The sequence below is a fragment of the Antrostomus carolinensis genome, unplaced genomic scaffold, assembly GCF_000700745.2.
Source record: "Antrostomus carolinensis isolate BGI_N321 unplaced genomic scaffold, ASM70074v2 scaffold23683, whole genome shotgun sequence".
Taxonomy (NCBI): Eukaryota; Metazoa; Chordata; class Aves; order Caprimulgiformes; family Caprimulgidae; genus Antrostomus; species Antrostomus carolinensis.
In genome coordinates this window covers 62,963-73,668 of record NW_010304836.1, presented here as the reverse complement: position 1 = coordinate 73,668, position 10,706 = coordinate 62,963, and the positions used below count along the sequence as shown (strand labels likewise).

Genomic DNA, 10,706 nt, shown 5'->3' with positions numbered 1-10,706 from the left:
CAGTTCTTTTCAAGATATTTAGCAACGATCTGAATGCAGGACTTTGCTGATGATAGCAAACTGGGAGCTGCTGTTGACTCCCTTGAGGGACAGGGGGCCTTGCAGAAGGATCTAGATAGATTGGACCACTGGGCAACCATTAATGGGATGACATTTAATAAGTCAAAATGCCAGATTCTGCATCTAGGGTGGCGTAATGCCAGGCACAGGTATAAATTGGGCAAGGAGTGGCTGGAGAGCAGCCCTGCACGAAGGGATCCAGAGCTGCTGGTGGACAGCAGGCTCAACAGGAGTCAGCAGTGGGCCCTGGCTGCCAAGAGGGCAAATTGCCTCCTGGAGTGCATCAAACACGGCATAACCAGTCAGTCAAAAGAGGTGGTTGTCCCGCTGTATTCAGTGTTGGTGTGGCCTCACCTTGAGCGCTGTGTGCAGTTCTGGGCCCCACCATTTAAGAAGAATGTGAAGGTTCTTGAAGGTGTCCAGAGGAGGACAACAAAGCTGGTGAAAGTGATGGAAGGAATGTCCAGTGAGGAGCACCTGAGGACTTTGGGCTTGTCTGGTTTGGGAGAAAAGGAAGCTAAGGGATGACCTCATGGCTCTCTACAGCTTCCTGAGGAGGAAAAGTGGAGAGGGAGGTGCTGAGCCCTTCTCCCTTGTACCCAGTGATAGGACAGGTGGGAATGGTTCAAAAGTGTGTCAGGGGGAAATTTAGACTGAACATTGGGAAGTATTTGTTTATTGAGAGGGTGGTCAAACACTGGAACAGGCTTCCTAGAGTGGTGGATGATGCCCAAAGCCTGTCAGTGTTTCAAAGGCATTTGGACAATGCCCTTAGCAACATGCCTTAGCCTTTGGTCAGCCCTGAATTGTTCAGGTAGTTGGACTAGATGATCATTGTAGGTCCCTTCTATTCTATTCTATTCTATTCTATTCTATTCTATTCTATTCTATTCTATTCTATTCTATTCTATTCTATTCATTTATTCTATTCTATTTATTCTATACTATAAGCTCAATGAAGGAGAGCTCAAGCTCCTATAAGCTCTGTATAGGTAAACACACTGCCAAAGAACAGGAATAATTTATTTAATGCCTTATCTCACTCTGAACCTGTAAGGTAAAGTCTCTGAATAATCTCACAATATTCATGTGAAACATGAAACACACTGCTGAAAGACATGGGAGATACCACAGTGGCAAGCAGATACAACCTATAGAAAGATGAGAGTAGCCTGAGGCTGGGTAAGAAATGTTACTTGCTCTGTTTGGTTTGGTTGATCCAGGTTTTATTTTCCGCTTTCTCTTTTTTTCTGCATTCTTGTACAGCTAATATACTTTTCTTTTTTTCTTTTTTTTTCTTTTTTTTTCCCCCACTTCCCAGATGTATAAATAGATTGCAAATAGACAAGTATTATGGAGTACCAGCTGGGCAAGGTGCTCTTTGGTAAGTTCTCAGCAACAGGAAAAGCTACATTGCAGCCACTTTATTCTCTCAGTTAAAACAAAGTGATTGAAACCCATTCTACTAAAGTACTGGTTGTAACTGGAGAGGCTTTTTTCATAAAAAGACATAAAACCAACCCATATTGTGAATAAAGATACAAAGGACCATGGCATTATTCCACAAGCATCTTGGAATTCCACAGGCATCTGGCTAAACTCCAGTCTGGCTAAAAATATTTGTACACCTACACATTTCTCCATAGATTGATGATGTTTCTTCTACTCCAAAAATCTCCTAACACTAAGTGGTGTATTTTTTCTGGAACATCAATGCTACTGTGTTTCAGTGGTGGCTAAGAATCTTATATTCCAAGGACAGAGAAATCCAAGACCTCTTCAAGTCAACAGGAACTTACCAAGGCCAAGGATTCAGCCATAATGAGTAAATCATAACTGAACACCTTAGGATGAAAAAAACATTCTAAAAATGTAAGCTTACTATTATAAGAACATATACTAGAATTACCAGACTGTATTTATTTTTGCAGCTAAATACAAAACCCAGATATTTAAAATACTGTTTTACAGTATTTTAGCATTCATATTTTATAAGCAAAACTTTAAACAAAAGAGATGGCTATATCAGAGTATAAATCTCAAAGAAACTAGCTTGAATATTTAGCTTTGCTGAGTTTTTTATTATTTTCTGCTTTGTTTTAAAAAAGCTTCAGTCTGAGGTTTCAACACAAGATGGCACTCTAAAGAGACTTCTTCACTGAAAGAAAAATTATTAATACAGTGAGGGTTTTTATCACATTATTGAATATATTCTGAGATTTTTTTTGTGCTGTATCACTGTCTTACAGCACAAATGCTGATGCTATTTTACCAATGGTTTTAGTATTTGTAAATGAGGAATTCAGGAATGCATAGACAGTAAAATAGACATTAGCCACACATCTTAAATTACACTATGTAAATGTTGAATATGATTACAGAATTACAGAATGGTTGGGACTGAATGGGATCTCTGGAGGTCATGTGGTCCAACACCCCTGCTCAAGCAGGCTCTCCTGGAGCCAGTTGCCGAGGACCATGTCCAGATGGCTTTTGAATGCCTCCATGGATGTAGACTCTACAGCCTCTCTGCACAACTTGCTCCCATGCTCAGTCACCTTCAGAAAAGGTGAAAAAGGTAGAAAAGTGTTTTCTGATGTTCCAATGGAACCTCCTGTGTTTCAGTTTGTGCTCATTGCCTCTTGTCCTGTCACTGGGCACCACTGGAAAGAGCCTGGCTCTGTCATCTTTGCACTCTCCCTTCAGGTATTTATAGACCTTAATAAGATCCCACCTAAGCCTTCTCTTCTCCACGCCACACAGTCTCAGCTCTCTCAGCCTTTCCTCTTATGTAAGATGCTACAGTCCCTTAATCATCTTAGTGGCTCTTCGCTGGACACTCTCCAGTAACTCCATCTCTCCCTGGACACAGTACTCCAGGTGTGGTCTCACCAGTGCTGGGTAGAGAGGAAGGATCACTTCTCTCCACCTGCTGGCAATTCCATTGTTTAATGCAGCCCAGGATACCCTTAACCTTTCTTACGTAAGAGCACACTGCTGGCTCATGTTCAGCTTGGTGTCCAAGTCCTTTTCTGCCAATCTGCTTTCTAGCTGTGTAGCCCCCAGCATATATTGGTGCCTGGGGTTGTTCCTCCCTAAGTGCAGGACTCTGCTCTTCTCCTTGTGGAACTGCCTAAGACTCCTGTCAGCCCATTTCTCCAGCCTGTTAAAGTCCCTCTGATTGGTACTCCATTGCTCTGGAGTATCACCCACTTCTCCCAGTTTTGTATCATCTGCAAACTCACTAAGGGTATACTCTGCTCCAACATCCAGATGATTAATGAAATTAATGAATTAAACAGGACTGGACACAGTACTGACCCCCTGGGGGACACAGATAGTTACTGACCTCTGACTAGATTTTGTGCCACTGACCATCACTCTCTGGGCCTGTCCATTCAGCAAGTTTTCAGTCTTCCTCACTATCTACTCATCCAACCCATGCATCAACAGCTTGTCTATGAGGATCTTATGAGAGACAGTGTCAAAAGCCTTAGTGAAGTCCAGGCAGACAATATCCACTGCTTTCCCCTCATCTGCCAGACCAGTCACTTCATCATCAAAGTTTATCAAGTTGGTCAAGCATGACTCCCCATTGGTGAAGCCATGCTGACTACTCCTGCTGATTTTCTTGTCCTTAATGTGCCTAGAAATGGTTTCCAGGCTTAGCTGCTCCATCACCTTGCCAGGGATCGAGCTGAGGGTGACCAGTCTGTAGTTGTCTGGGTCTTCCCCTTCTTGAAGAGAGGAGCGACATTTGCTTTCCTCCAGTCTTTGAATATGATAATACATTATAATATATTTTAATCATACTTTTTAAAAGCAGATCCTTGAATATCATAACCACTTTTGTTAATGACTCATGATCTCCTTATATTTAAATGTTTGTAATAAAAGTACATACTGAATTCCTATTAGAGCAACAAAACTGTTTTATCATTAAAATGCAACTTAGTCTTTCCCTGGAATATTATTATCAGCTCTAGAATAACAGGAAAAATTTCATGTGGTATTAAAAAAAAAATTAATAGCCTTCTAATATAGAACATGACAGAAATTAGGATAATCTATTTTACTATTTTAATAACACATATGTGAACGATATACCAGCTGTTTGAAAATGTCAGAAAAAAGGCATTCCAAAATATGTTTTTGAAACAATTCAAATCTAGCCATTAATTACAAACAAATAACAGTCTATGCCTCACTCACCTAAACAACTCTGTTGAGAACAAATTCAAAGACAGTAACACAAGGCTAGAGATTCAAATGAGCAGACTTTTATTGTTTTCAGTAGGTCTAATAGGTCTGCCTTCTTCATCTCTCCTCAGCACAAAACCTATGTCTGACCTTGTACTTCCCACTGTTTTTCAAAGCTGAACAAAGAGCTACTTCTGAAGAGACTGATGACAGAGCTCCTGAGAGCTGTGCAGCACAGGTTGCCTTGCAGGAGGATGCACTGTGATTCTTTACATGGGATAAAGGAGCTGTTTGGATGTAAACAGTGTAATCCCAACCCTCACTAATGATTTCAAAGCTGTTCATTAATCCTTCTATGAAGAGTGTAATATGAAGGATTCAGATCACTATTAGGAATAATCGTGCAAAATAGTATGGTCTATGTTATGCAAGAGGTTAAGTAGTAGTTTTGAATTCTTAGGATCCATGTATTCATAGCATTTTCCCTGTGCTTTGCAGAAAGACTGCAAATCATGCCATGCAGTGACTTCAGGGAATTTGCAGTTTTCAATGGCATTCTAGATAAGTGTGTATCTCTTCACATCCAATTTAACTTTTATAACTTTGGGTGCACTGTAAATAATCATTAGATCTCACTGTGGTCTTGAAATAAATACTAAAGAGACATGCTACCATGGGAAATTACATTCACCCTCATCTCACATAGGAAAAGTGTGAATACCTACAGGAAAGCATTGCCTACTTCATTTTTTTTTTTTTTAAAGGGGATGGAACAAAACAATGGACAACAGACCTTTCCAAAGAAGAGTGTTACAGCTTTATGATGCTTTATAGTAGTTTCTAAGACTCCTTCTTCCATTCCAGAGAATCTTTGTCCTTCTCCTTCACAGTAATACAGCTGCGGTTCCTTGTGAAAGCATTAGGTTTTTGAGTGTTTTAAAGTTACCCCATCTACATAATGTGTTTTTATCTACACATGCACTTGTGGAGTACACACAGGAACTGTGCCTGTAATCCTGGTCTTCTGTATTTCAGGGAACTTTTGGAGCTCAAAAGAAAGCCGTTTGTTCTGAAAGATCCATACTTTGTTCCACAAAGAAATTCTCAAGAGAAATCTAATAATTTTGCCCTTATTAATCTTTAGCAAGTCTCTCAGGTAGCCTCTTTATTTATCCTCAATAAGTGATTAAGATAGTGTAACAATGTCCAAAGATTCCTGTATACAACAGGATCCCTGATCCAGGAGGGAACATTTGCATGATTAGATTAGTACTGTGGCTCTGGAGCAAGACAGGTGATCATCGTAAGAACATAAAGACAAATGTATGCAATTCTGTTATGCAGCTGTTCTGCAGCAGGTATGTTCCATACAATGGTATGTCTGCCATGGAGATCTAGTATTTAAATTAAGCTATACAAAAGACATATCCTGTTGTCATCAAGTTGCTCTTATCTTATGAAAAAGAAGATGTCAAGATTTTAAGAAAGCAAAATTGAAAGAGATATTAAAAACAGAACACCCTCTAGAAAAACTGATCTAGGAAAAATAAACACAGTACAGAGAAGAAAGCTTGTGCTGAGAGAGACTGATTTAAAGATACTTTATAACTAAAATAAAAACATAGCCTGTAGAGCAAATCTGCAGGAAGGAAAAACTTTATCTCTCAGTTTCACTTGGTATCTTCAGCTGTCCTGAGGATGAGACATCTGAATTATGCAAGTCATTAATAACCAGCACAAAAAATTACACACAGGCATGAGAGTTTACTGTATTAAAATAATGTAATTATTGCATGATGACAATTGCTGAATTTTTAAACTTCATTTCAAGACAATTAATTAAACTACACTATAGTTCAGGAAAGGTGTTAGGCTGACATACTGGAGGATTACAGAATCAAATTCCTTACTGGTTTCTTTGCAATTTCATAAAACTTCATTATATACCAGAAAATCAAGACTAAATAAATTTAAAAATAATTTCTAATGCAATAACTTTGCTATGCTTTTATAAATTCATATGCCTTCTTTATTGTTGAAAAAAAGGTACAAAAGGTAGAAGGGAAACTCATCATTAAGGTTGCACACACATAGACATGACCCCGTGTGCATCTGTGTGGAGGAACTATTCTTCAGAAGAAGAGATTGGTGAACCATTCAGAGCTATTTAGTCTGTGGCATTTCTTGTGACACGACCAACTACAGAGTCCATTTAACCAGAGTTTGAGATATGGACAACTGTAGGAAATGGGATCTTGACACAGATTCTAAAAATATAAGCAGACCGTAGGAGGGTTTTGATCATTATGAAACCTGGCAAAGTTACTGTGGTATCAAAAGTATTAGCACTCTAAAGCTATTTATGAAGGCCACAGATACTGCATATGGGATCCATTAAGTGACATAAGGCCAGATTGCGTGTAGCCTTGCCTTAAATGAAAACCTTCTGCATTCTGCTTAGTAAAGTATAGTATTTCTGAGATCCGTTGTTGCAGCAGTATTAAACATAAAGTGCTCTTTCAGTTGGATCATTCTTTATTCTCTTTATATATACACACACGCACATATAGTGATAGTTTAACTTAGCTGGCAGCCATATATGTATATATAGACATATATATATATAGAGAGAGAGAGACACATACACACATATATATATATAAATACATAATGTATGTGTATGTGTGCAGCTGAGGAGTGTTAATAAACCTTACAACTGACTACTTTAGGCTGCCTCTGCCAGAGCTCTCAGTAGAGTGAAACATAAATTCCCTTAAGACCCTTTGGCAAGCTCATGCTCGATTCAAACTGAGATCCTTTCTCACCTTCTACAGAACTGCAAACTCATTAATGGCTCTATATTGCTTATTGAGTCATTTGAGCATACACAGTGCATGCTAGATTTCTTCCCACTATGTCCTTCTCCCTGGGTTATATAAGGACATCCTTTCATTTTTGCAAAGCTTGGTAGGTTTTGCTGCTTGCAAAGGCACTGATGAATATATGTTCAGTGGCAAACATGTTTGCACTTTCCTCTGTTTTGCAGTGCTGAAAAACTCTCAAAGAGATAGCTAAAGTAACCCCCCTTTAAGCTAAAGATAGAGAAAAGTAATTCTGAGGGATTTTAATCTCTGAAGTGGGAAAGCAAGAAGGATTAAGATTTTTCTGTTTAGAACAGATGACTTTCCATTCTGTTTTCTTTTACCAGTTCATCATGTGAAGAGGAATAAATCCTACTGTTTGCTTTGTCTTATGAACAATGGATAAAACCTAATAATTTAAATAATTATATTATCCAAACTTTACTCACTATACTCACTTTGTCTTATCTCGTCCTGTCTCAGGTAATATGCATAGCAGTGCATCCAAAGATGAACAAAAAGGAATTAACTGATGTCTTTTCTACAGGCTTCTAGTCAGGGTTTGGTTGCTGATAAATCTGGCAGAAAACCATGTTTTTAAAGGGTACATATGAACTTGAAGATTTAAAAAAACACCTGATAGGATTTTTGAAAGTACAGAGGTTTAACCATGACTTTAAAAGGTGTTAACTGAATACGTAGATGCTTTTGCAAATCCCATTAGCAGTCTATTTGCATAACCTGCCTGCAGTCAGAATGCCTGACTGTGGTGTCACAGGCAATGACACTGAGGATGACTTCTGCTACTGTGTAAGCAATAACCTTCTTGAATTTAGTCCTTTGGAACTGTCATAGATGATGTCTGCTTCAACTTATGTGTAGTTGCTCACCACATTGTGGAGAAATTGGCAAGTGTCAGACCATTCACAAAATGGTATTAAGCAGTTTTCCATGGCTTTAATCTTTTAAAGTTAGTCAGGTTTCCACAGGATGCAGGACAGGTGAAACAAGAAGGATTCTAAACTGCAAGATGAGTCCTAAAGGTAAGAATTTTATTCTTGTAATAGACTCTCTCATAAAGCTGCCCTGATCCAGTAGCCCCAGCAGAGCCTGTTTCTCATGACCAATCTTATTCTTTTTCACTGTATGCATTCAGCAACGGCACGAGAGGTACAACGTTCAGTGTGCAAAATTCCTGGTTCTCAGTTATACAGGAATGAAAGGAAGGAAGAGCTGCCTAACTGGCCAGATTTTGGGCATACTGGACCACAACAGTGCCCCTGGCCTAGGTCGATGCTAGATCAGACACTTCACAGAGCACCTCCTTCTACTGCCTTTTTTATCATATTATGGAGGATGGCTCATTCCAGTGGTCCATGAGCAAAAGAGGGTCAGAAGAACTTCACAGCCTTGTGGCATTAACACCTTCGTATCTGAATAACCTGGTAATGGCTTGATAAGAGTTCGAGGACCCGGCTCTTTAAAAAGAATGCCAGAGGATGGGGAAAGCACTCTAATGCATTTTCTCTGTCTTATCCAGTTGTGACTACTGTAGCACAATAATGTTCAGTGAAATATATCCCTTCTTTATGTTTCTTCGATATTATACAAGATTGATTTCCATCTCCCTGTTTGCAATACATTATTTTCAAATTTACAGCAAAATAGAGTTAACATGCATTACAGGTTCACCTCTTAAAAGGATATTAGGATGATATGCATCTGAAATAATTCAACAGTTTTTTAACAGGTTTGTATGGTCCATTGCTATTTAAGGCATTATAAAATAGATTGTTTATCGCAGCAAGCACACCACTTACCCTCAGCATAGGGCCATTCTGAAACACATGGGGTTCATCACAAACTACACAGTATTCATTCAATACTGGTATCCGCTGCTCAGCAAATTCAATAGTCTGAGAACAATGAAAATGAGAATAACAACATCTGCTTAAAAATAATTAACAGTCAGCTCATGCTCCACAGTGCTTCATAAATGGGTAAGATATGACATCCTACCTGCACAAGAAAGCCACGATCTCGTACCGGAATGCATTTTGCACCATAATTTTGCTGCAAGGAAAAAGTTGAGGCAACTTCAGTGTTGGTAGACTAATTATAAGGAAATGGTAAAACTTTTGTATTTTTTGAATGCAAATATGTTAATTAAACAATATTTGCATTTTAAAAGATCTCTCATATACATAAACTAGTCATTATAAGTAATCAATTTTTTTACTGTTTGCTGAGTGTGGGGTAGATTTTTAGCATTTCTTTTTAGTCCTTCAATCTGATAAAGTTTTGTATCTCAGCATCCCAAAAATTTTAATCTCAGATGGAAACACCACTGCCTTCACTCCATTCTAATAAACAGGCATTTGGTAACTTCCATTAAATTTTAACTGCATATTGTCTATCCAAATATGGGCTATCTGCTTAGGCTTGAAAGACTAATGTAACTCTCAGAACAGCTGAAAATCTTTTTCTTATATTTACTAAGATCTTACTTTTGTAAGAACCATGTTAACAGATCTCTGTGCGCAGATTCTGCTCAAATTCTTTACATCATTTTCTTTCAACATAAAGAAACAAAATTTAGAAGGAACTTCTGTTACAGGAGTCAGTAGGTACAAAATTCCTTCTAGGCTGACATCCATCTCAATTAAACCTTGTTTTGAGTAAGAGTTAGATTACCTCCATTTACAGCTTTTTTTGGTTTTGTTTATAGACTTATTTCCTTTCATTTCTTTAACTGCTTAATTGGGAAACTTTTCCATTTTTTCTCCTGGGAAACAATCCTAACTGCATTCATATATGAGAATTACTGTAGCTGAGAACTGAAGAGAACTTAGGGTCCCAATTAACTGCTTCCACATTCCACTGACTTCAAATTGCATTTAGGAACCCAGGCTTCCCATATATCTCATGCCTGCATATAAAATGCAAAATGGACTGTTGAAGCACTTCTGCTAACATCAGTCAAACTGCACCTGATCACATATGCAATGGTTTTCCCTCGAAGTAAATGCATTCCAGCAATAAATTACTGGTAGTTTTTACAGACTGACAAGCAGGGCTTGCATTTCTTCCATATCAACTAACAACATCAGTAATTAAACCACTTAGTCAGCTCTTTATTATCTTATCAAAACCAATGGGACTTTTCCTATTAACTTCAGGAGAGAGAAGTCTGGCTGGTTGAGACATCCTCTGCTGTTTAAAAAAAAAAAAATGTATCTCTAAACTGTAGCAAGTAAAAAGTCTGTTGGCTCACCTTAAATTAATATTGCTGAGTACACTGTAGGAACCAACCACACAGCACGTATATAAATGATTTTATGATAGTATATCACTGCTTTTAGATCTGATGAGTATAGCCTACAGCTTATTAAACTAATTTACCATGAGACATATCACACGCAATGTAATTTCATTATTCAGAATGCACTATTTTGAATATATGTATGGCATTTCAAGCAAGAAACAGCTTGTTCTCACTGAGAACATCAAGGCACCACCAGCCTAAGGGAGCAGAGAGGACTGTCTCCTAAGCATCTCTCCCCAGATCTAACACAGAAGACAATC

At 38.3% G+C, this 10,706-nt stretch overlaps 1 protein-coding gene across 1 annotated transcript in view; it reads right to left on the bottom strand.

Annotated features, from left to right (window-relative positions):
- Positions 1 to 6,459: 6,459 nt before the first annotated feature.
- PARP8 (poly(ADP-ribose) polymerase family member 8) overlaps positions 6,460 to 10,706 on the bottom strand; it is a gene marked incomplete at its 5' end in the record, with an annotated part of 30,869 nt that continues 26,622 nt past the window's right edge. The window contains 3 exons of the mRNA XM_029084185.1: positions 6,460 to 6,555; positions 8,942 to 9,037; positions 9,141 to 9,194. Of these exons, the coding sequence (XP_028940018.1) occupies positions 6,460 to 6,555; positions 8,942 to 9,037; positions 9,141 to 9,194 (246 nt within the window). The remainder of the gene's footprint in view (positions 6,556 to 8,941; positions 9,038 to 9,140; positions 9,195 to 10,706) is intronic.